Source organism: Lygodium microphyllum, chromosome 12, assembly GCF_053477565.2.
Source record: "Lygodium microphyllum isolate KBCC chromosome 12, Lygodium_microphyllum_v1.1.10, whole genome shotgun sequence".
Classification (NCBI taxonomy): Eukaryota; Viridiplantae; Streptophyta; class Polypodiopsida; order Schizaeales; family Lygodiaceae; genus Lygodium; species Lygodium microphyllum.
The window spans coordinates 116582463-116609764 of NC_141146.1; the positions used below are offsets into that span (position 1 = coordinate 116582463).

General features: G+C 43.8%; 1 protein-coding gene across 3 annotated transcripts in view; it reads left to right on the forward strand.

The window, feature by feature from the left end:
• The window catches only part of CAND3 (tobamovirus multiplication protein), an 88060-nt gene that overhangs the window by 23674 nt on the left and 37084 nt on the right, over positions 1–27302 (forward strand). For all 3 annotated transcript variants that reach the window (XR_015692692.1, XM_087689965.1, XM_087689964.1), the window contains exon 2: positions 3703–3753. Coding sequence is in view for 2 of the 3 variants with exons in the window: in XM_087689965.1 (XP_087546091.1) it covers positions 3703–3753 (51 nt within the window). In the remaining variant the exon portion in view is untranslated. The remainder of the gene's footprint in view (positions 1–3702; positions 3754–27302) is intronic.

A 27302-nucleotide genomic window follows, 5' to 3' on the forward strand; every position in this document is an offset into this window, starting at 1 on the left:
AAGTAAATTTACGAGCCCGAGACCTGAAGAAATCACGGGATGTCAAAGGCAAAAGTTGCTATAAGTTATGCTGCACAGGTACTTGGCGGTATCTGGTACTAGTTGTTGGCCTAGGTCATCCATTTGGCCATAAGTGATGTTTAATGGTACCTAACGCCAATCCTACTGTCAAAGATGTTGCAAAGACACTTGGGAATGGAAGTTGCCTAGCCAATTTAATTATTGGCTAGTCAGATTATTTTTTAGGGCATTGAAATAATTATTAGATTAATTTTTAATATTTTAAGACTAAAAATTAATATTTAATTATGAAAAATGCTGGAAAAACCATTTGGGAAGGTTGCCACTTGTGAAAAATGCCCATGCAAGACTGAAAAACGTCTTCAGAGACTGGAGAGATGCATTTTTATAAATTCAACTTGCAAGAGAGAGGGAGAAGAGGTTGCTGGTCTGATTTGTAGCCATTGGAGGACCTTCTGAGGCAGCCAGGGGCAAAAGAAGACCAATCAACAGCAGGAGACAATATCTACAGGCTGTTGAGGTAGGGTAGCAGCAGTAAATGACTGATTCTTTGCATCTACATGCTGTTGTGGTAGGGCAGTAGCTGCACTTGATTGATTTTTAGTCATTCTTCCCGACAAAACTCTGAATTTTCTCCCTCTACAGCTTTCCCTCTTATCTCCCAGCCATTTCACAGCCTTGCTCCGAAGATCTCAGCATTTGGACCCTTGGAGGTTGAGAAATTGCAAATTTCTCTGTTGTGTAAACCCTAATTTACAGCAGAGATTAGGGTTTAGTGGCAGCCTTGGGAAGCGTGCCAGAAATTGGAAGCTCCAAGACTTGGGTTCAACAAGGCTGAAGGTGAATTTCAGTTAAATTTATGTGGAGGATTAGCCAGCCATTGAATTTGGGGCATTTCCATCGTCTATGAAGTGGGTGAAGGCCAATTGAGTGCTCGAATCAAGGGGCAAAATAGATTGAAAATTTGCTGGTCACTTTTGGACAGCAAGGGGAGTTGAAATACCGAAAGGGATTGGGAGAATCCCATTGTAAGTCAACTTTTTTTTCAATAAAGGTAAAGAAATACCGAAAGGGGTGCCAATTTTGGGGCCAATTGGGTGTGCGTTGTACAAGATCAGAAGGTAAATTTATATTTTCAGATTTGCATTTATTGTTTGCCATTGTAATTAAGTTGTAATCAGGGATTTACCACCCTATTCGAGGAGGAAGGCTGGTTTCAGCATGGGACACACTTCATTGTGCAATTGCTTTGTGTGTGTGGAGGAGAGGAAACTTGAGCACATTGCATGTGGCATCATGTCACATGCTGGATGTATCTTGTTGACGATTGCTTGTGGAATTCTTACCCCATTTCACTGTTCGTCTTGTGTTCCTTTGCATTCATTGATTATCATGTTGTTATTCTTTTGCTTCCATTGTTTTGTGCCATTATGCTAGAAGGCTGACCAACTGCATGATGTCCAACTAATCCTGACACGGCTGTCCCTGTACCACCTGCAATGATCTGCTCCTTCTAACCCATGCACTTGTCACCTAACTCCAACAATACCTCTTCATGAATAAACTTAAAGAAAGGAGGTTTGGAACTTGTGTATGCAGTGAGCACCCCATGGGTCTGCTCAGCACATACAACCTTTGAGAACCTCCTTTGTAGTATGTTAAGATATGCTGGATAAAGCTTGGGTAATTGCATGATGTTCAGATGCCAGCATAACTTTACATAGTCCTGGGACTTCTTCAGATTTTAAAATTCCATGAACAGACAGTGCATGATTGATTGATAGACTAATTAACTGATTGACAGTAGCACTGTACTGCTGATAAAATGTCCATGTCACACATTAACTGGTGTGTATTGCATGGGTGAAAACTGAGGATTAGAATCTGCCTCCAAAAATTGAGAGAGAAAGAACTGATGTTACTTTCATATATCTGTGGACGAGAGGTGAATGTGCCCACATTTTACCTGGAAATCAGATTTAAATTTGTTACAAAGAAAGCTGAAGGCAATGGTCCAAAGCCTAAGGCAAATTTTAATGGGCTTTTTATATGTTTGTTGAATTATTGATCTATAGGGCCAGTCATTAGCTTTTTGATGGCTAGCCATTGACAGCAAATATTTACCTTGCAATGCAGCAAACCTTCTACTTTTTATAAACTAGCAGAAAAATAGTTCAATTGAAAGGTAGCCTTCAAATTTGATCTGCCTATACATAGTGGGGCATGTGGAGAAAGTATGACAAGCTTGAAGGGGTAAACTCTGCCAAAATCACATGCACTGCTTTGTACATCAGTGCAGCTGAAAATAGTAAGCTGCTTAAATGAGCAGCTCCCGTGGAGGTAACCAATTCTTGTTTCGCATGCATTATGAGCATACAATTTATTTTCACCAGTAGAACTAGTGAAGATTAGTGTGTCTGCTGCAACGAGGTGGTTAGGGAGGTTACAGCGTACCAGATTGAACAAATGGAGAGTTTGACATTCTGCTTCAGGTTCAAAAACTAATACATGAAACAACATATGGCACAAATCAAAGCCATATTTAGGCTAATCCTCATGTCTTAAGTTCTTTTGATGGCAGATGGCTGGCCATTTGGGGAACTCAAAAAGAAAACAAAAAATATTCTGGGTCCTAATAACCATGGCATACAAAATTCTGTACACTGCACAAGACAAAGAAACAAGCATTTAGAAACAAAGCTTCTGAATCAATGTGGCGTAAAGTGATCAAAAGCCAGCTATTGATCTGTTAGGGTGTATCATTAGTTTTCATTGTAGTTGACATGGGCCTTCAGCAAATTAGAGGTCATATGGGGAAGAGTCTTGCCTTGTTTCCTTATGAGGAAGTGGAAGCAGGTGATAAGTACATTCAATATGAATTCTGTTAGGAATGGCCCATGGGAAAGAATGACCTTCGCTCTATTATTTGCTGATATTATCGTCTTCTATTTGTTTTTTGGCAGTAATGGGGAAATGTTGTGAAGGCTCCTAGTTGACTTGGCAGGATGCCTCTTTTTGTTAAGGATCAAGGTATATGTTGTGATTGTCTCTAGTATGATGTTGATGAGAAGAAACAGTAATCCAGTGATGGAAAGCTCAAGAATATCAAATGGCCAATCAAAATGACCCTTGTTTGCAGGCTGCCTGAAGTGCGCATATGTTTGTGGCTGCCTGTTCTTAAATGCACCTACTACCAGGTGACTAGAGGTTACAAAGTCTTGAATAACAACATTCTGCAGTACTGTGATAAAGTATTCTGCATACTTACATGGGCTATCCTATGAAAAAAGGTTCTCGAACCCTGTTCTCCCCTAGTCTTTTATCCTCATCTGCATGTCGCTGATGCTTCACTTATCTGGTTTTGTATTTGGTGATTTTTTGGGATTCCTTGAATACGTAGGAGTCTATCAACACGAGTCTCTTTCTGGAAAAGTGTGATGAACCCCGTGCTTTGCATGTGATTTGAAGACATGTTGGTTTACACAAAAAGTGCATATGTTTTTAAAAGCTGGGTAGGAAACAATATTCCTTTCACAATGATCACTCGCATTGTATCTGTGCAGAGCAGGTGAAATAACACAGCTTGTGCAAGTTGGTGGTGTGTAAAAAAGTGGTGTTTGTACCTGCAAGCATAATGATGACTATAAATAATTACTGACTCAGTCCTGGTAACTGTTACAGCTTTTAAGGCTTTATTTGCGGAATTATAGTGTGGGCTGCACGAGACAAAAGGTATGCTTTTTGCATGGTAGATGCTGGCATTCTAGTTTTGAAATTAACGAGTCCTTTAAGGTCATTTTTAAATTTGCATTTATTTGCTTTTTAGCAGTTAGTAAATGAGAGTATGGCCTAAGTCTTTGTGACTTGGGATCGACATATAAAGATAGCACTAAATATTGCTTTAGAGACTCACCTTCTTTCAATATCTTCAGTAAGTGAGATTAAGGCAAGACTTCTGAGGGAAACCTGAGAGAATGATCTCCTTTTCAGTAAGTGAGATAAAAAGCAAGAGGTTTCAGTGACACTTGGAACAGCTTTGTTAGTAGGGAGAAAAGGATGATTGCAGACCTAAATTTAGACTTTGAGTGAAGTAGTAAAGCTGGTAATTCTTTTTTGTATTGCAATTTTCTGGTTTGCAATCAAAAGGTTACTTCAGTATGTGTAGATGACATACTTTCTGATCAGGTCCAGATAATCTGGTGGATGCACTTCTTTTAAAGTAGATGGTCAATAAACAAGCTGTTAAATGTTTGGCATACTTCATGAAAATGTCATCCATAAGGTCATCTTCTCATTGGGTTATTCTCTTGAAATGGTGTTTCAACCTTGTCATTTGTAATGCACATTTCCAGCTCCAAAGCCCAGGCATTTTACACACGGTTATTTTGTTCAAGACTCATGTCCAAGTTCAGTAAGGTGCCATGTTTATATCTACCAGTATGATCGGTGGATTTGTGTGAAGCTTAGCTTCAAGATTGCATATCACTGCTACATATATTCTCGTGTATCAAAAGAGACTACAACCTGAACCAAGAGTTCCTTTATGCATACAGTGGATGCTGGTTGTAACAATTTAGGATGAGTGGGCAATAAATGACAAGGAATGATGCTATCCCACATCTTTTTTAAAATCAAGAAACAATCTCCACAGTATAAATCCTATTGATGGATGTACATCCTATGTAAGCAAGTCTACATACCCACATTATGAGGCACGTATCCTTGTTACAGTCATTTTGTTAAGTGCATGACAGTCGATGACATCCAACTAACTATCTTTCATATTCAGTAAAAGTAATAGTGCACCAATGTGAGCTTCGTGGTCTTATCTGCTTTCTATAAAGGAGTTTCTCCATATGTTTTTGTCTCTCTCTCAATCTGGTTTTGCTGATTGGGAGCTCTACAAGACAGGGTACTATTGTCTATTTTGTGACATTTAGGCCTATATGCCAAGCATCAAGATGGTAGGTATCCAAGGAATTCTTGACTACATGCAAACTATTCTATTTGGTACCTTGAAATGCAGCTTTCAATGTGTATTTTGTGGGAATTTCAAGTTTTAGATTACGAACACTGGATAAATGAATGAAGTCTTGTGTGCTATGATGATTATTTATTAAAGAAAGATTTTTATTCCTAACTTATACAAACATACACAAAAGACTAAATTAAAATATGGATGAAAGAAATCCTAATATAGGACGTAGTCATGTCCCCAGAAGTGTAAGTCCAGCATAATGTCTGATGTGATGTTTGCTCATCCCAATCTCTCTTTCATAGGGTGTTGCAATATCTACTCCAACATAGGGCAGCTGAAGTGTCTTAGAAAGTGTCTCTTGTGGCTGGTGATAATGCCTTGAAACTGATGTTGATGAGGACAGCAGGGTTGTCACCTTGAGGTTGGGGATGCCTCGCTTTGGCATAGGGCTGTCCTAGATCTGGAGGGGTAGATTTAGAACCAATCCCTATCTCCTGCGGTTGTCTGTGCCTCTGAAGGGGCATGCATGCAAGAAGGAATGCTGAGTCCAAGGCAAATGGCTAAGATATTTTCTGCTCAACAAATTTAACAGATCCAAAATAAGTTATTATGTATTTCAGTTCTTACTTATCCCACCACAGGTGGTATGACTGCAAGTTTTGGCATGTTAGTAGACACTATTAAAGCCGAGCTCCAAGCATATAGCGTTTGCTGGGAAAAGGGTAACTGAGAAGACATTAGGTGAAGACAGAACTTTGGTGTAGCCTTGATGAAGAAGTCTGGACTCTGTAACCACCCTCTATCTAGGTGGGTTTGGAGGGCTTGCTTTCATGTCCCAAAGGGAAGTTTTTTTTTTTTATAGAGAGAGAGAGTGTGTCCAACCCTGCACGGTGCCCTGATCATCCCTGCAAGCACTTGGTGCTATCTATGGCCCTATACGCTACCTGTGATCCGTTCCCCAGCCCTGTGCAGCTTGCATGACTACAGTGAGGCACGTTAGGGTTTGCAGGAAAGCCCTCCACAAGTCAACCTGCCGAATCATGTCCAGGTGACGACCTGCAAAATCTTGTTCCAGTTTTGTACCCCTGCTGCCGAAGGGATTGCAGAGAAGGCACGTTAGGGTTTTCTCAGGGCAGACCTCCAGCAACGTCCAGATCTGCAGCGAGACTATCCTCAGTGGAAGCCTGAACCAGCGTCCACTGAACCAGTGAGTGGGAATATGTGCCTACAGGCTGTGCATTCCTGCACAGGTCGTCTGGAGGCTTATCATCAGTCAATACAGCAAAACATGGAAGCATCTCAATCTAGCCAGCTAGCAGTTTGCCTTCTGCACTGCAGACCAGTGATTAGATGCCCTGAAGAACAGTGGATCATGTGCAAAGAGGCCCGCGTGCAGATTGACCTGTGGGCAGAACACCTATGTCCCTGTGTGCAGATAGAATCCCAGGCCTGTGGGCAGATGACCTACAAACCTGCTTGCTCACACACAGAGAGAGAGAGAGAGAGAGAGAGAGAGAGAGCAGGTGGAAGAGTATGATGGATAGTAGATGAATACTGAGGCTTTGCACCATGCTAGAACTCAACATGGTCTTCATAGGTCAGATGGTGGATGCCTTGGGGCCTGGTTTAGACAATGAAGAGCGGGAAGAAATGGTTTCTTGCATGGAGATGGCTGCCCCCGGTTCCGATGTCCAGCCCGGCTTTGATGTGCAACCCCCCGTTAAATGCGGTAAATATTTCTCCGATGCAGTGATGGAATGCAGTGAGCATACCCTTGATGATGTCATGGCTGATTCTCAAGCCCCTCCACAATCTGAGCAAGGTGCTCATTGTTGTGTAGAGGTGACTTCTGTGGTTGAGATGTCCTAGGACTTGGATGGGAAGATATTCTAGGGTTTGCACACCAAAGAAACACAGCATGCACGACCAAGATTGAAACACAAAGACTTAGAGAGAGACGAGCAAAACTCAAACCCTATAAGCAAAACACAAAACGCAAAACACAAAACACAAAAAACTCAAAAACTCAAAACTCAATTATAGAGAGAAGAAACTTTGAAGTAAATGAATGTTGTAAATGAATGTAAGAGTGTATAGAATGCCCAAGGGCAGAGCAATGCAGTGTTGGAGAGTGACATCCACTGGAGATGGATCCCAAGTGCAGTAAACACTTTCCAATACTAGTTGGGGAATGGAAATTGGAGAGAATATTTAACTAGAAAACATTGTAAAGGTCATTATTTTTCTGAAAGGAACTATTAAGAAGAAATTGCTTTACTATGTTTTGTGTTGTGAATTAAGGGCGTATAACAAATTTGTATCAAGAGATAATTCAAGGAAGCTAATTTTATATGTTGAACCTAATGTGGTAGGTAATTAAATAACTAAAACTACTCTATCAAGGGAAGTGGGAGGATGGACCCCTAACAGTGGACTGGACCTATGGTTGGGTGATCTCGGTAAGCCGAGATCTTTCCTAAGAAGGAATAAAAATTGCACTTGATGGACCATTAGAAGTGCCGAATAATGAAGGGTAGCTGGTTGGTCACCAAAAAACGATAGTCGGAGGCTGAAATCTAGTAAATGCGGCAGTGTATCACCGGAGGAAGGCTGAAAAGTAATTGATCGAGGGAGAGAACTGTTAGGAAACAATAGGAGAGGTGTTTGCTGATGTAGATGGCCTACTAGATAGCAAAAACGCAGGTACTGTAGTAGTTGCCTGGTGGGAGAGATGGCAACAGTCTGTCACCTAGCACTAGATGCTGAAATCGCAGGTTGATCAGGTGTTATGATGATGCAACAGATGGAGACCTGCAAAAAGCAAGGGGATGGCTGAAAATAGGCCCCCTAGGGCTGGATATTGATGGGCTGTAGTTGCTAATGGTTGGACAACAGATGGTAGATGGCTGATGACTGAAATCTATAAAGTAGAGCGAGAAACATGTACAAAAGGATTAGGTTGAATGGTGGGCAGTCTATCTATTTAAAGATGTTGAAGGGTGTGCCAAAAAATTAGGGTTTTGGGGGACCACATAAACTCTCTCGAACCGCATACCAAATTTGCGTTTTTCATCAATTGTGTTTTGGGTCTATTTAAAAATGCTAATCAGCTGTAAAGTGTGTTTTAGCTAAACATTGGACTAGGAACATCTCTTGGAATTTGCCCATATGCTACTAGTTGAATATGTTCAACACAACCTAGGAACCCTTTTCAACCTAAGAGAAAGAGGAATCATGATGTTGCAACTTGACTTGGTACATATTATACATGAGCTATTTACATGTTTATTTCAATTTTCTTTGTGTGATATGTACAAGTCATAATGTTTGAGGTTTGAACCATAGTATAGCTTGTCTAAAGACTAACTTTGACATAAATCAATAATGGATCATGAATATGTAATGTATTATTCTCAATTGACTCATGTATTATCACTCAAGCTCAATTGGACTTTCTTTGTTTAAGAGAGAGTTCCATAGAGGTCCAAAACCTCTTTCCCTAGTTAAAACTATTAAAAAATTCCTATATTACAAAATCAACAATTCTTATTTTACCCCATCTTGAAAGAAACGAAACATGTTTCTAATGTTTTGTTTCTAAATGTTTCCAACATTTCTAGCTACTATTCACGATTCAATGTATGCTGATAGTATGTTTGCCATGAGGTCACTATTCAATGTACTAGTCATCATAGTTGGTGGTTTAGAGTACCACTTGATGCTCAAGGGGGAGCTAGCACTTCCACTTCTCTAGTGTTGGGCAGCTTATGTATATAGTGGATCTCGGATGTATTCAACTTGCATCCAAGGTCACTATTCAGTGTATGTTGATAGTATGTTTGCCATGAGGTCCCTATTCAATGCACTAGTCATTGTAGTTGGTATGCAAATGAATATAGTTTTCAGCATGGCTATGAGACTATACATTTGTATTCCGTGAGACTATACATTTGTATTGGATATTAGTGGTTTTTAGCTAAGATTTGTTGGACAGCAATGTGATGTGATGCCATTGAAAGTGTAGGCATGGTTTATGCTCAATTTATGCTTTACTATTCTTTGTTGTTCAGAATATTTTTGCTACATAGTTTATGGATGCATCCCACGTGGTTTTGATAGTGGTTATGATTCATTTGTATGCATTAGGACTTAATTTTGCTGGCTGGAAATTTCAGCGTGTGTTTGGTAGTAGCATGGTTAAACAACTATGGCCAATGTTGTTTGTCTATGGTGCCTTATGCTTTTTCTAGTTAAGTAATTTTACTTTGGTCACATTGTAGTGCAATTAGGGATGATTGCAAGGATTTCAAGGGGGAGGTCTATCATGGAGATGTGCATTTTTAATACTTGGCTTTGGTATTATTAAGTTGTGCACATGTGAGGTGCACACATGAAGTGAAAGTTAGTTAAGGCAAGATGACAGATCCAAAATGCAAGTTATGTATTGGGGGACATTGGCAAAAGTTGTGATAAATGCTTAGTGTCAAGTCTAGTCTATAGCATTAAATGTACCCTTGAAATGACTTGTGGTGTCATGTGGCCTAGGCAAAGATTAAACATTTAATGTTAGTCTGAGGCCAACTGAAAACTTGAACAATTTTCAAGTTCAAAGGGCTTAGCACATTAAATGTGGATGGGCACAGGCCAATTAATGGGTAGGGGCAAGAGGATTACTAATTGCTGAAAATTAATGTTAGAGGTTGAGTCTTGCATTGGAATGTGTGTCACTTGCTAGATTGTGACGGGGGCACCTGCCCCATGCAAGCTGGAGGAGGCTGGCTGGGAGGCTAAGACAACCATTCTAAGGTTGGTGGAGGTGGAGAGAGACTGTTAAGGCTGTAGACACCCACCTAGAAAGTGATTTGCAGCCATCAGGAAGGTGATCAGCTGTAGATGATTGCCCCAAGAGGCGTCAAGGCTACAGGTGATAGCATCTACAGGCTATAGGGCTGTAGGCGACTTGTTGAGGGGTTATAGACAATAGGGGATAGCTGATTTGGGCAAATTCCAGCAAAAGAAATCAGAAGTTTCTCTCTCCTCAGCCATTCTCAGCTTATCTCAGCAGTTGTTGGTAGGTAGTATTGATTTTTGCTGCAAAACCCTCATTTATAGCAGAAATTAGGATTTTGCAAGCTCCTTGAAGACCGTGCCCATTTAGTTGAAAACCTAGTGATCAGTGTAGTAGTGTGATGGAATAATTCATGGCTGATTTGAAGGGTTTGCCCATCTACATTTGATTTGACTGCAAAGTGGTCTCTTTGTAGTGCAAGTTCCAGTAATACAATCTAAAGGACCACAAGGGGCACCATTTGTTCAGGCCAATTGGGAATCGACTGTCCAAGATTAAGGGTAAAGTGGTATTTTCAGATTTGTGAAGGTATTGCTTGTTGTAATTAAGTCAAATCAGGTCATTTACCACCCTTTCCAAGAAGGAAGGTTGGTTTCATGGCCACTTATGATGGGAAGCCAAGCTCAGAAGGAGGCGGATGGATGTCTAGAAAGCAGTGGGTGTAAAACCATGCACAACTAAGTGAACCTTGTACTTGTCCAAAGTACTATATGCCTTGCACTTAACATGGAAAGTCCACTTTGTGCTGATCACCTTCTTGTGAGGAGGACGGTCAACAAGAGTCCAAGTCCCATTTCGGTTGATACTCTCTAGTTCTTGCTCCATGCCATTATGCCGATTGGGATCTCTGAGAGCTCCTCGATGATTCAAGCTCACTATGTGCGAGATAGTCAGCCATGAAGACTGATTTATTAAAATGCAACGGAGCAAGCCTTGCAAAGTACCTAGGATTATTTGCGGGTGTTAGAAGGAAGTATCTCAAGTCTTGCACGGTTTGCTGGTACCAGTGGGAGAATAGGGCCTTTAGAGGTTGTCTAAAGGTAGACGGCTCTGTGATGGGATCAGGTTTGGGAAGTGATTTGGGCTCACTAAGCATGGGAGAGGGTATCTCATTAGAAGATGAAAAAACATTAAGCACATCTCTCTCATCAAAGGCAATGCCTCGCTGCGGCTATAGATCTTGTTCATGCAGGGATTAAACACCTGGTAAGCCTTTGCCTTTATAGAGTAACCCATAAAATGTGGAATGTTGCTCTATGTGAGAGCTTTAATTTCTTGCCATTTAGGGGTTGTGTGTGTAAACATGACACCCAAATGTACACAAGTGGGAAAGAGAAGGCTTCTCACCGTTAAAAACCTTGCTCATGAGATTCAGTGATTTGGAGCAAAAGGCTTTGCAAGGACCTCATTAGCATCTGCATAAATGGCCAAAGATGAGATAAGTCCAACATTCATATCTTCGGATGTTTCTTAGGCCAATTGCATCCGTAGTAGCTGAAATGAATAACTCAAGCCATTCGTTGTGAAATTTTTTTAGGACCTAGAGCACTTAATCATTGAAAGGGGTCTAGTATAGAATTGCCTTTGTCAAGTGTCACTCGAGGAGATATGCTAAAGTGTTAATTGCCTTAGACTATAGGTGTTTGGGAAGCTCAACAATAGACAACTTAGAACGAGCCATATTCATGAGTATCTTGTTATGTCATTCCACTACATCTACGAGGGGGAGTTGGAAGAAGATAACTATTTATGGATACCAAAGTATTGTAGAAACTAACTAATTCATTTGAAACAACTCACACCTTTATCAGATCGGATTGTTCCTAGCTGGACACTTGTTTGATTAGTGATGAGCCACATCCATAGACCAAAATAAACAAAAGCCTCAAACTTCTCCTTTAGAAAGTAGACCCATATATAGCGAATAATCATCTGCAAACAATACTTAGTATTGTGCACTTGTCAAAGATGGTTATATGAACCAATTGAAGTATTTTTTAGTGTGGGAATGGGATTTGATGTTGCTTGTCCAGCTGACACGGTCCATAGAAATCCTTAGCTAATTCTAGGTGAGGAATGCCATCAACAAGCTTATCTCATGACAACTCATAAGGAGTATCATATGAGAGGTGTCTTAAGACGATAATGCCATAATTGCTCCAAATTAGAGGGGCTCAGAGTCACGAGTGCATGCATCCAATGGAACTTGGAGTTCTCAAATGTGGGTTTTGTTAGCAATTGTCATCCCTTGGATAGTACGGAGCAGGCAGCCATGTCGCGGAGCAGGCAGCTGGACAGTACGGAGTAGGCTGCCATGTGGCAGTCTGGTACAGTCAGACTGTACCAGTCTAAATGCAGCCGACCTGTCATATTTGATCGCATTATTTCTGGCTATTTATAGCCGACATTTTGCACATTATTCCACACTTCTGTTTGCAGATTTCAGGCTGGAGATTCATGCAGACTGCAGCGTACTTCGAGGTGGACAGCAGGTTGCATCGTCGAGGTGGAGACACGCAGTCCCGCGCACTGCGCCCGTGTATATATCTGCATATCTTTGTATACAGCACACCTTATACAGCAGTTCTTCATCTTCCACTGTCTCTTTCTCTCTCTTCTCTCTATGTTCACTCTCTCTCAGTCTTGGTCCCACGCTTCCGCATCGCTGCACTCTGACATGGTATTAGAGCAGTGAAGAAGGGCTGACTGAGTGAAGAACCTGTCTGAAGAGGAGATTCCATCATGACACACGGCTGCGTTTCCAGCGTTCGAGGGCGAGCGGGAGGGCTGCGCATCGGAACAAGGCTGAAGCGAGCGTGGGCGCGTGGAAAAGAGTCCAGTTGGTGGATTTGCTGCTATTTGAAGAGGAGGAAGGCTGTGTTTTCAGCTTTCAAGTGCAGGTTTTACTTTTTCATCGCCTCTGACGGGTGAAGAAGGTTCGGGACGCGGAAGAAAGAGCCCTAGCAGGCTGCGTTTTCACAGTTAGAGGGGGCTGCTTTTGCATTTGTGTAGGCATTACAGGTGAAGATGTCTATAGAGATTGACTTGGAGTTCCAGACGATCATGGATCGGAACGTGCCTGTTTTATCGGCTCTTCCCTCAGATCAAAAGCTCGATGGCGATAATTACCGCATCTGGTGCGTGATGATGTTGGCCATCCTTGAGTCTTACGATTTGGCAGAGCTTGTACAGGAGGAGATCTATGTAGAGCAGCATCCTGGCTTTGGATCTTCAGATGGGCAAGTCTATAGGTTAAAGAAGGCCTTGTATGGCCTCAAGCAGGCTCCGCGTGCATGGAACGAGAAGATTGACTCGTTCCTTCAGTCACAGTCGGGATATCGGCGCTCCAAGGCCGATCCGCAGCTTTATGTACACACTTCCGAGGCCGGTTGTGTGCTTTTTGTGTTGTATGCTGATGATTTGATTGTCACAAGTGATCATGCACAGAAGGGTCAAAGAGACGAAGGCAACTTTACATCAGGCGTTCGAGATTGCGGACTTTGGTCTACTCCACTTTTTCTTGGGCCATGAGATTTATCAGTCTCAGAGGGGGATTTTCATCTCTCAGCAGAGATATGTACAGGAGCTCTTGGGTTCTTTTGCGATGGAGGATTGTCGGACCATTTCTACTCCTATGGATCCGAACTGGAAGGCCACTTCACATTCAAATTCTCCCTTGGCGGATGCTTCCCGCTACCGTCAATTGATTGGATCATTGATTTGGCTCCTCAACACTCGTGTTGATCTTTGTTTTGCTGTAGGTCTCTTGGCGGGGTTCATGAGTGAATCTCAGACGGTGCATTGGCAGGCTGCTTAGAGGATACTTCGGTATCTGACTTAGGGATTCATTATCCAGCAGGCACAGGTGATTCAGATCTTGTACTTGCAGGTTGGAGCGACTCGGATTGGGCTGGCGATGTGGACCACAGGCGGTGTCCTACAGGCTACTGTTTTACCTCGGGTGTAGGTGTTATCTCATGGAGTAGCAAGAAGCAGCCCACGGTAGCCCTCTCGTCTATTGAGGCGGAGTATCGGGCCGCGTCTTCCACCACATGTGAGGCTGTGTGGCTTCGAGATTGTTGGAGGAGCTTGGATGCCCCCAGACTCGTCCTACTTTTCTGTGATGCGACAATGAGAGTTGCATTGCCTTGGCACAGAATCCTGTTTTCCATGCCGCGACGAAGCACATAGAGATCCAGTACCACTTCATCAGGGAGAAGCTTCTGGATGAGACCATAGCTGTGGGGTACTGCAAGACGGAGGACAATCTTGCAGATTTGTTTACAAAGGCGCTTTCCCAGGCTTTACTTTGGAGACATGCCAGATCCCTCGGGCTTTTGCCCCATCCAGGCTCTGAGAGGGGGTGTTAGCGATTGTCATCCCGTGAACAGTACGGAGCAGGCAGCCACGTGGCAGTCTGGTACAGTCGGACTGTACCAGTCGGCTGCATTTAATGCAGCCGACCTGTCATATTTGATCGCATTATTTTTGGCTATTTATAGCCGACATTCTGCACATTATTCCACAGTTCTGTTTGTAGATTTCAGGCTGGATATTCGTGCAGACTGCAGCGTACTTCGAGGTGGACAGCAGGTTGCATTGTTGAGGTGGAGACACGCAGTCCTGCGCACTGCGCCCGTGTATATATCTGCATATCTTTGTATACAGCACACCTGATACAGCAAATCTTCATCTTCCACTGTCTCTTTCTCTCTCTCTCTTCTCTCTGTGTTCACTCTCTCTCTCAGTCTTGGTCCCACGCTTCCGCATCGCTGCACTCTGACAGGCTTGGACTAGACCTCAGGCATATAGTTGAGGCCATTTGGATGAGCAGTGTCTTGAGCCACAATCAAATGTGTAGACTCATCAATGAGCTCAATTGTGTCTTTGGTGAAAGAGACATCTCGTCCTCATTGGCAAAGTCAACTAACTAAGAGTAAATTGACCCACTACGGGACAAAGTAAACATTGTTGATGGTGGTTAGTATGAAATTGAAACAAACTAACGCTTTGAATTTTGGCCTTAGAGCTATCACCATAGTAGATATATCCCTTGGAGGATGGTTTGGAGATGAAAATGTTGCAGATGGGGGTCATATGGTGAGTAGCACATCTATCAACTATCCATTGGACCGGATGACCATAAGGACGAGTGGGTTGGGCCTCAACTACTAGCTTGTTGGGTTTCACTCACACCTACGCTCACAGAGGAGTGTCGATGATCCTTAGTAGGACACTGGGGCACTTTTTACTTTTCGTACAAGAGGTTTTTCCCCCAGATTTATTCCTTGATTTTATGTGCCTAGGTTACACAATTTTGGGCACTTATCATGGTTCACACACTTCGGGTGTGAACACCCTCTTACAACCCTAAGGTTTAAGGGTTGTGCTTTGTACTTGCACCTTACACTTCAGATAATTGGATTGGGTGTTGTGCTCACTTTACACTATCTACTCCACTCTCAGCCGAGCTCCGATCCATTCTTGTTCTCATAGTTGGTATCAGAGTTGTGTTAAACTCAATCTTCTCTCTCTACTCTATCTTGAACCTGGTTAGCTGCTGATTAGCAAAACCAGTTGACACTTGTCAAAAGTCGTCAATTTAGCAGGAGCTGCCTTGCTCCAGGAGTCCACGTCAGCTGCCCTGCACCTGTCTGCACCAGAGTTCCTGTGCCTGCCTGCACTAGAGTCTCTGCCTTGTCATTGCGACCTGCAGTCTGTGCCGCCAGTAAACCAGTGCTTGCCCGTCAGCCATCTGCGCAGCTTGGCCAGCTGTGACGCCCTGCAGCCTGTGCCTTGTGCTTAGTACAACTCCTGCGCCTGCCTGCCTGGTGTGCTCCTGCGACCTGGGCACCACCTATAACATGCGCGTGTCTGCCCACATTGGCCCCCAGTTCCAAGCATGCCACCAACACAGGCCGTCGCCACCAGCACAGGCCTCCACATTGACCTCTAGTTGCTGCCTGTCAGCTCAGAATCGGAGGTACAAGTTTTTTTTTAAGTTTTTAATTCAGGTTTAGGGGAAGGGGCTTTTTGCCTAGGCATTAGGTTCAATTCGTGTCTGGGACACGATTACTGCAGAGGTTTCTTGGCAAGTCAGTCAGGAAATTTGGGGCTTTTGGGTATTGAGCAAACATTGGTACATATAGTACAACTACAGTCTGAAATAGACTGATTTTGACCATTTTGGGACAATAAATTTTGGGGCTTTTGCTTCTACAGTGCTGTTTAGCATTTATTGCACCTTGGACTGCGTGCATTTCAGAAGTTTTGACAGTGTGCTTCAATTCGCTAATTACAGCAAATTACTTGCTGTAATTTCTGGAAATTTTGAGATTTCCAGGTTGGTCCAGCTTGGGAAATTGCTCTTTTGTGCTCTGATCAATATTGTTTATCATGGCAAATCAGGGAGGTGATGTATTTACTTATGTGTCCAAGGAGGATAGGTTGGATGGTAACAACTATTCACTCTAGTCCTTCATGATGAAGAATGTGTTGATAGCGAAGAATCTTTGGGATTATGACAGCGGTGAAGAAGTTAGGCTCGGAGTTGTGGCTTCAGCCACTTCTCCAAGAGCACGTGGACAACGGGCAACTTAGCCTGTTCAACTTGCTTCAGCTCAGCCATTTCCCCAAAGATCAGCAACACAAAAGGCTTGGGATACACGGGATGCATAAGCTTTGTCGTTGATTGCATTGGTAGTTCAACGGTCTATTATCCCTCACATTCGGTTTGCAACTTCTTCATGAGAAGCTTGGCTGACCTTGGAGCAGATGTTTGGTGGAAAGAATGAGACCCACATCTCTTTCTTGAAGAACAGTGAAGACGGATGAGAGTGATTCTATGCAGGATCACCTAAATAAAATATAGGACTTGCGTGAGCAGCTTATGAATGTTGATGAGTATTACTTAGATGCATAGTTGATATCTACTACCTTGAATTCATTGCCGCCCTTGTACTTGGCCTTTCATACAGCCTTGAACCTCACCATGAGGATAGCCCCACAGCCACTTACTTTTCTTCAGCTGGTTAGTTTGCTCTTAGAGGAGGAACAAACACAAAAGAACAGTGTTGTGGATGTTATAGCCTTTGAGCAGGCTTTCGTGGCACGACAGAAGGGCAAGGGCAGCCAAGCAAAAAATGCTCCGCATAGCTCTGGGACTTCAAGCACTTCATAAGGTAATAAGAAACAAGGGGGCACACAAATCAAGAAGGGTAAGTGCCACTATTGCAAGAAGCTAGGCCACTACATCACTGAATGTAGAAAGCACATAGCCAAGGAGAAGAAGAAGAAGTCAGGAATGTTTGTTTTTGATGCACCTTCCTTTGCTATTGAGTTATGTTCTTTGTTGCAGACAGGGACTATTGTTTTTATATATGCAGTCATGACTCTTCTTGGGCTAACAGAGCATTTAGCTCTATTGAGGATGCATACACATGGCTTTTTTGATAGTGGTCCATCTAGGCACATCATATCTCGCAGAGATTTGTCTACTTTTGTTGTTGCAGCCCCGGTTGGCAAGTTTGTACAGTGTGCCAACAATGCATCATACCCTGTTAGAGATATTGGGGAGATTGTGCTCATAGCCATTGATGGCTCTATTCTCTGTCTACATGATGCCTTGTTTGTGCTAGGTATAAAGAAGAATTTGTTATTTATTTTTTCTTTGGCACGGTGTGGTTTATAGGTCACCTTTGATGATGATAGATGGATGGTGAGAGATAAGGAACACGACTTTGGTTTTTACTGGCACTCTATGTCATGGGTCATATGAGTTGGATGCTCTTTTAGTTGATCAGTCGGTCTATTTAGCGTCCACTCTTATTCTTGCTATGTTATAGGTGGAGTTATGGCATGCTCGCATGGGGCATGTAAACTATAGTAGCTTGATGCTTTTGTAGCGTACACATATGCTTGATGGATTACCTCTCTTGGAGAGACCTCCTAAGCACTTATGCGAGAGATGTATTTTGGGAAAAATGCATCGGTTTTCGTTTTCCCGTGATGTTGCTTTTAGAGCCATTGCCAGATTACAGATTGTGCACTCAGATGTACTCGCCTCTGCTGGGTCTACTCTTTAGTGCAAAAGTCAAAAGTGTATGATGCATTTTTGGCTTTTCTAGCACTTGTTGAAAACCAATCTAGCTATAGGGTGAAGACTCTCCATTCGGACTAAGGGGGGGAATACCTGTCCTCAATGTTGAATTCTTTTTTGAAGCAGAAGGGCATCATCCATCAGTACACTATTGCTTATACTCCACAACAGAATGGGGTTGCAAAGAGGAAGAATTTGTCACTTATGGAGATGGCCAAATGTATGCTGAAAGCAAAAAGCTTGCCACACAGTTTTTGGATGGAAGCAGTTATGTGAGCTTGCTATGTTTTGAATAGATGCCCCACCAAAGCATTAAAGAATATCATGCCTTTTGAGGCTTGGAACAGTCGGAAACCTTATGTTGGGCATTTTTGTACTTTTGGGTGTCTTGCGTATGTACACATTCCCAAGGTATTAAGGAAAAAGTTGGATAACAAGGTCATCAAATGCATTTTTGTGGGGTACAACAGTGAGAGAAAAGGATATAGATTATATGATCCTGTCTCTAAAAAGGTATTTGTCAGTAGGGATGTGGTTTTCAATGAAAAATCAGAATTATCCCTTACTGGTTTTGACACATATCAGGCTGCCAGTGATGTATTTAAAGGGCTACTGCCCATTTCATTTGGTGATACAGTTGGAGTTTCAGCAAGTGAACTTAATGTTTAGCCAGTTGCTCCATTGGATAATGCAGAAAATCAGCCCATGATTGATTTGAATATTCAGCAAGGTAGTGAATTTGAAATTCAGCAAGAGCTTGTACTCAGTCAGGAGGCTAGACAAATGCCTAGATGGTATTTACAGATTATGAAAGATAGTCATTTGGATGCTCCTATGGCTGGTCGTACTAGAAGACAAGCTCGTATGCAAGATGGTACACCCACTATGGAGTTTGTTATGGCAGCACATAGAGTTGATGATGAGGAGCCTAGATATTTTGAGGATACACAATATAGTGTGCATTGGATGGCTGCAATGCAAGCTGAGTTTGATTCCATCATAAAGAATCAAACATGGGATTTAGTGTCTTTGCCTATTGGGAAGAAAGCAATTGGAACAAAATGGGTCTATAAGTTGAAAAGGAATGCAGATGGATCTATTGACAAAAATAAAGCCAAGCTTGTAGCCAAGGGCTATGCACAGAAAAAAGGCATTAACTATGAGGAGACATTTGCTCCTACCTCTTGCATGACTATCATTAGGTCTATGATTGTTTTGGCTGCCCATTATTGATGGACTGTGCATCAGCTGGATATAAAGACTGCATTTTTACATGGGGATCTTTATGAAGAAGTGTATGTACAATAACCCATTTGTTTTGCAGTTGAGGGATCTGAACACTTGGTCTGTAACTGAAAAAGGCTTTATATGGCTTGAAACAAGCTCATCGTGTAAACGCCCCGAACAATGTAGTATGCTTAACAATTATGATTTTCGCTTGTTTCCGAGATTTAATATAAAAGATAATGAACACTTAAGCTGAAAATGAAAATTACTCACAAAATTATAGCCATGAAAATGTAAACGTAATGGAGACAAGATTGAGGGTTGAAGATGGGCAACCAACGCCGCCCCCTCCTCCCCCGGAAGGAATGTATTTTTGCTCAACCCAAGTCCCTTAGGGAAGAGCTCAGTTACAATCAACCTGAGAGTGAGGAGAAGTAATTCTCACTCTCATAAGATCATGCAAAGATGTACAAACACACATGCATTATCTATTATGCAATGATAAGAACTGATTTCTTTACAGTATGAGAGAAGAAAGAGGGAAAATCAGCCTTTCTCCATCGTTGATCAGCAGTATATGGATAGGGCTTGCTTCTTGTTGCTAAAATGGAAGAAAGAGCTTGAGAAGGAGGTGCTATAATGAATTTACAGGCTTGCTGTCCTGTAAAACAGCAGTGATAGAAGAGGGAATATGGAGGAATTTGATAATGGAGAAGTGGGGGATGATGATGGGGATGGATGGGCCAGTTTCTGGCTATGTGTGGGTGCTGTACATGAGTTTACAGCAAAGAAAAATGATGCTGAACGAAGAAAAACGAGCTTTTATTTATAGGAGAGGAAGAGCTAGTACAAAAGGGAAAAGTGGAGTAGCACAAGACAAGTGTCCAGCTACATGTCATGAGATGTGACAAGTGGTGGGACACTTGGAAACTTGTGTGACAAGTGTCTTGACACTTGTCTCTTCTCTATGGCCTTCCTTTTTGGGCTGAATACTATCAAGAATAGAAACAACCAAATTTAGTAAGCATAGTCGGGGTACAGAATTTACTATTTTTAGAATGCCATCCCTATTTTTTAGGATTAGCATTTTTAGGCTAATTCGAGGCTCCTAAAATTTAGGGACCCCCCAATTGTCAGAGTGCAACGGTGCGGAAGCGTAGGACTGAGAGAGAGAGAACGCAGAGAGAAAAAGGGAGAGAAAGAGACAGAGTACAATGAAGATTTGCTGTATAAAGAATGCTGAATACAAAGATATACACGGGCGCAGTGCGCTGGATTGCGTGTCTCCACCTCGACGATGCGACCTGCTGTCCACCTCGAAGTCTGCTGCAGTCTGCACTGTCTGCTGTCTGAAATCTGTGAACAGAGACAGAAATCTGCACGGCACCGGTCTGTAATCTGCGACAGAGAAGAGTGTCTAGACTGCTGGAAACGTCGGCAATAAATAGGCGAAAAACCACCTAGAACGGGGCGCCAGAAATAGGGTGCAGCCTGGAATAAATCTGCAGGCAGTCGGACTGCCACGTGGCAGTCCGACTGCTGCTGGTCCGATTGCAGCAGTCCGACTGCTGCTGCTGGTCCGACTGCCCTCCAAAACAGGCTATGATCTCTGACACCCCCTCTCAGAGCCTGGACAGGGCAGAAGCCTGAGGGATCGGGAATGTTGCCGAAGTAGAGCCTGAGGAAGCGCCTTCGTAAACAAATCCGCAAGATTATCCTCCGTCTTGCAATACTCCACAGTGATGGTCTCATCCAGAAGCTTTTCTTGGATGAAGTGGTACTGGATCTCAATGTGCTTCGTTCGGGCATGAAAAACAGGATTTCTTGCCAAGGCAATGCAACTCTCATTGTCACATCGCAGCAATGTAGGACGAGTCTAGGGGCACCCAAGCTCCTCCAACAATCTCCGAAGCCACACAACCTCGCATGTGGTGGAAGATGCGGCCCGATACTCCGCCTTAGTAGACGAAAGGGCTACCGTGGGCTGCTTCTTGCTACTCCATGAAATAACACCTGCACCCAAAGTAAAGCAGTAACCTGTTGTAGACCGCCTGTGGTCCACGTCACCGGCCCAATCCGAGTCGCTCCAACTTGCAAGTACAAGATCTGACCCATCTGTCCCTGCGGGGTAATGAATCCCCAAATCAGACGTCCCCCTCAGATACCGAAGTATCCTCTGAGCAGCCTGCCAATGCACCGTCTTAGGTTCACTCATGAACCCTGCCAAGAGCCCAACAGCAAAACATAGATCAACCCTCGTGTTGAGAAGCCAAATCAAGGACCCTATCAACTGTCGATAGCGGGAAGCATCCGCCAAAGGAGAAGCTGAGTGGGAAGTGGCCTTCCAGTTCGGATCCATAGGAGTAGAGAGGGCCCGACAATCTTCCATCTCAAAAGTCACCAAGAGCTCCTGTACATATCTCTGTTGGGAGAGAAAGATCCCCCTCTGAGACTGATAAATCTCATGGCCTAAAAAGAAATGGAGTAGCCCTAAATCCGTCATCTCGAACGTCCGATGTAAAGCTGACTTTGTCTCCTGGACCTGCTGTGCATCATTACCTGTGACAATCAAATCATCAACATATAATACAAACAACACACAACCATCCTCGGAAGTGTGAACATACAGCTGCGGATCGGCCTTGGACCGCCGATATCTCAACTGAGTCTGGAGGAACGAATCAATCTTCTCGTTCCAAGCTCGCGGGGCCTGCTTGAGACCATACAGGGCCTTCTTCAACCTGTAGACTTTCCCATCTGAAGAACCAAAGCCAGGAGGCTGCTCAATGTAGATCTCCTCCTTCAAATCACCATTCAGGAAGGCCGACTTCACATCCAGCTGATAAACAGGCCATCTCCTATGGCCAGCCAAAGCAAGAACAGCTCTAATGGTTGCCATACGAGCTGTAGGGGCAAAGGAGTCATGACAGTCAATCCCTGGGCGCTGGGCAAAACCCTTAGCAACAAGGCGAGCCTTGTGCTTATCCAAAGTACCATCACTGAGATATTTGGTCTTGAAGACCCACTTGACTCCAATGACCTTCTTCTTCGGGGGGCGTGGCACAAGTGACCAAGTGCCATTCCTCTCAATAGCCTCCAACTCAGCTTCCATAGCTTTCTTCCATGGGGCGGACTGTAAAGCCTCCTTTACGGAGGTGGGCTCTCGATCCTGCATAACTCGGGACATTAAACAATAATTGGAGCAAACAAGCTCCGAAGAATGCGCCTGGTGCCTCCGTGACCGCCGCGGACCATCTTGCGGTCCCCACTCCTCAGGAACCCCCTCGATCCCTGAATCACGGAGTGTGTCACGGGCCCAGCGAGGAGGAGGCCGAACCTCCCCTCGTCGTTCTCCATCAGTAGAAGACTCTGGAATGTCCACCGGTGGTAACTCCGCAGAAGGATCCGGTGGAACAGTAGACTCTGTGTCAGAAACAGAATCATAATCAAACGGCACAGGCTCCAGTGGAACTGTAGAAGGAGCCAAACTCTCCCCTGGATCTCCAAGAACGGGATGCTCCTCACCTGTTGAAGAAGCCGGAACCTCCACAAACCGCACATCACGGCTAGTATATACATCCCGCTTGACGGGATCATACAGTCGGTAGCCTTGGGACTGGGAGCTGTAGCCAACAAATACCTGTTTTCGGGAAGCCGCTTCAAATTTGTCACGGTGAGCCTTGGGAATGTGAACATAGGCATCACACCCAAAGACCCGAAAGTAAGAAACATCTGGCTTTGTCCCAAAATAAGCCTCAAATGGAGTCATCCCTTCCACGGCCGAAGTAGGGGATCGATTAAGGATGTGGACTGCAGTAGCCACAGCCTCGGCCCACAGAACCTGAGGGGTCTGTCGGTGCTCCATCATGGTGCGCGCCATCTCGATCACACTGCGGTTCTTCCGTTCTAGAATACCATTTTCTTGAGGAGTATTGGTATTGGCAAACTCCTGGTGAATTCCTCTATCTGCACAAAACCGAGCAAATTCATTAGACACAAATTCACCTCCCTTGTCGGATCACAAGGTCTTCAACTTCCGGCCTGATCGGTTCTCCTCAAAGAGAAGCCAATCCTTGAAGTGCGAGAAAGCTTCTGACTTTAGTGCCAAAAAGTAGGCCCATGTCATCCTGCTGTAGTCATCCACGATCAGCATGAAGTACGAGCTCCCACGTAGGGACTCATTCCTCATAGGGCCACATAGATCCGTAGATACTAGCTCCATCGGTGAAGTAGACCGCCGCGAAGCTGTGTGGGGAATGGCATCCCGATGCTGATTCCCCCGTATGCAGGAGACACATGGCTGCTGGCTCACCACTATATCCAGCAACCCTCGAACAAGCTGTCCACGTGACGCCTTCCGAAGATAGTCATAGTTCAGGTGACCAAACCGAGCATGCCATAATTCAGAGTGTGACTGTGAGGTAAGAAGAAGAGAAGAGAGGGCAGTGGAAGACTTCAGTTTGTAAATGCCGTTCTCCTCATATCCAGATGATAGAACCTTCCTCGATTCACGATCAAGGACTCGCACAGTAGAACTGTGAAATTCCACCAAAAGACCAAGGGAGCAAATCTTATGAACTGAAAGGAGATGGTACCCCAATCCTGGTACATGCAAAACCTCTGAGGTATGGGTGCCACCTCGTCCATCCGGAATAAGCTGCATCTTACCCCGACCTGCAATAGAAACTGAAGAGCTGTCTCCAATGAGAACCTGCCCACGCGAAGGTCGCAGCTGGGCAACACCATCTGATGAAGGAGTCATGTGTCGTGAGGCACCACTATCAATAATCCACTCTCGAGATTGGGGAGCCGCCATCGCAGCATTAGAAGCATTCGGTGAAGCGTCCTCAATGACAACTAAATGTAGAAATGCAGCTGATGAGAGTGCAGCCATCACTCCAGAATCCTTGGTTTCCTTCTTCTTGGTGTCCTTCGAGTCTTTGTCAGGGCAATCCTTCTTCCAATGGCCAGTCTTTCCACAAATATGGCATGTGGAGTCTTTGTCCTTGTCCTTCTCCTTGTCCTCCTTGGACTTGTTATCCCCCTTCTTCTTCTTTTGGTCCTTTCCCTTCTTCTGAGAGGCTTGACTTGTCAACGCCTCCGTCTTGGAAGCATTCTGTCCCTTTAACTGTTCCTCTTGGTCTAGGACCATAGGAACCAACTCTTCCCACCGAAGAGTAGACTCTCGCCCCGAAGCAATAAGGGCAGAGTAAAATGTACCGAATCGTGGCGGCAACTGGGACAAGAGTGTAATCGCCATGTCTTCGGAGGAAATTGGCTTCCCCGCATTCTGAACCTGCATCTGTAGTTGCCTTAGCTTGTTAATGTGTTCCCTTAGCGAAGAAGACTTATTGACGGACAAGGTCCGTGAGCGATCACGGCTGTAGTGCATGATAGAAAGAGAAAGGATCGAATCCTGGCATTCAGTTTGTCCCAATGAGACTGGGCCCTGGCCAACTCCGCACGAGCATCGGAAGAGAGTTTGGACTCATCTCTTACCGAAGGCCGGTCAATATCTTCCTGTACCAACTCCGCCAAATCATAGGACTCAAGAATGGCCAACATCATAACGCGCCAAATGCGGTAGTTGTCGCCGTCGAGCTTCTGATCTGTAGGAAGAGCCGGTAAGACAGGCACCTTCCGGTCCATAATCGCCTGGAACTCCAAGTCCATCTCTGTAGACATCTTCACCTGCAATGCCTTCTCAAACGCAAAAGCAGCCCCCTCTGACTGAGTAAACTCAGCCTGCTAAGGCTCTTCCGCGTCCTGAAGCTTCTTCACCCGCCGGAGGCGATGAAAAAGCAAAACCTGCACTTTTAGGTTGAAAACTCCAACTTCCTCCGCGTTAAACAGCAGTAAACAGCAGCAAATCCACCACCTGTACTCCTTTCCTGTGCGCCCACACTCGTTTCAGCCTTGTTCCAAGGCGCAGCCCTCCTGTCTGCCCTTAAACGCAAAAAACGCAAATTTGTGTCGCGATGGAAACTCCTTTTCAGGTTGATTCTGCGCTCAGTCAGCCCTCAAACACTGCTCTGATACCATGTCAGAGTGCAACGGTGCGGAAGCGTAGGACTGAGAGAGAGAGAACGCAGAGAGAAAAAGGGAGAGAAAGAGACAGAGTACAATGAAGATCTGCTGTATAAAGAATGCTGAATACAAAGATATACACGGGCGCAGTGCGCTGGACTGCGTGTCTCCACCTCGACGATGCGACCTGCTGTCCACCTCGAAGTCTGCTGCAGTCTGAAATCTGTGAACAGAGACAGAAATCTGCACGGCACCGGTCTGTAATCTGTGACAGAGAAGAGTGTCTAGACTGCTGGAAACGTCGGCAATAAATAGGCGAAAAACCACCTAGAACGGGGCGCCAGAAATAGGGTGCAGCCTGGAATAAATCTGCAGGCAGTCGGACTGCCACGTGGCAGTCCGACTGCTGCTGGTCCGACTGTAGCAGTCCGACTGCTGCTGCTGGTCCGACTGCCCTCCAAAACAGGCTATGATCTCTGACACCAATATGGGTGTTATATGAAAGCTTTTTCCGTTTACATCGCAAAAACGGTATCAGAATCTTCATGTGACTTTCCTATGCAAAGAAATTTGCATTTCAAGCTTTCAGCCCACACATGCACATTGTACAAGCATTTCATGATCATGCCATCTTGTTGATTGTAACTATCTGTTCTGGCAGATCTAGCCCACACTTCAAGGCATCAATCCTTTCTGTGTGCGAGTCTAACCCTGATATGCGTGAGTTCTGGTCACAGGTGCCCAATCGGGCCATATAGGTGGAAGTGTGAACCGCGTGGGTCCACCATAACCTGTGACCACTCATCAGTGGCCAGCTCCAATGCACTTTTCTTTATATCTAATTAGTGCAAAGGAAACAAATTTAATAAATCATTATATAGACAAATTAATGAAAAAGGATACAAATTCTGTTTCTATAGAGTTGTGATAGCCCTCTGGCTTTTATTCAGCTGTCCTCAGTTGAAAAGCTTCTTGATATGGCTGAAGAATGTTTGGGTAATCCTTCATGAATTTTTCATCTACCCATTGTGCATCTATTGTGGGTAGATTTTTGAATTTTAGTAAGAATTTTGTGTCATAAGGCCACTTCTCGTGGTTCGATCCTTGTGAAACAAAATCTGTTCAGGTTCCAAGAGTTGCTCTGTTTCTTCAACTTCTGGGGGATCTTCAGTAATGGGCTCCTTTGGTTCTGGTCCTATGTAAAGTTTTAGCAAACTTACATGAAAAGCATTGTGTATTTTCCAATGAGCAGGAAGCTCAAGTCGATAAGAAACTTCATTTATTTTCTCAATCACTTTGAAGGATCCAAAGTATCTATTGGAGAGCTTTGGAAAATATGAATTTTGACCGGAATCTTGTTTGAGGCTGCTTTTATCAAACTTTAGCAAGACATATTGACCTTTTTCAAAAGCCAAAGGTCTTCTTCATTTATCTGCTTGCTTCTTTTGTCGCTGTTGGGCAACTTTGATAGTGGCTCGAACTTGATCATTGCTGTTTTTAAATCTGAAGCAAACTCATCAGTAGCGAAAATCTTATCTTTAGTGCGAATAATTGGAGGAGGAATCACTTTACCCTGTACTATTTCATTTGGAGCTTTCCCTGTGGATGAGTGCACTGTATTGTTGTAAGCAAACTCGAATAATGGAAGATATTTCTCCCATTGTGACTTGTGTTCACTAACATAAGCTTTCAACATATCCAAAAGAGTGAGATTCATCACCTCTGTTTGGCCATCAGTTTGAGGATAAAAAGCTGAGGAGAACTTTAAAGTGGTTCCCAAATTCTCAAATAAAGTACGCCAAAAGTTACTTGTGAATTTGGAGTCTCTATCTGAAATGATCTCAAAAGGCATATATGTAATTTGAAGATATGTTGAATGAAAAGTCTTGCAGCTTGTGCGGATTTCAATGTTTTATGACATGGAATAAAATGTGATTGCTTGCTGAATCGATCAATTATGACCCAAATCATATCATGACCTTGAGGTGTTCTTGGAATACCTGAGATGAAATCCATTGTGATAGATTCCCATGGATCTTTGAACATTGAAAGAGGTTGCAACAATCCTGGAGTCTTTTGCCTATCATACCTGGAATTTTGGC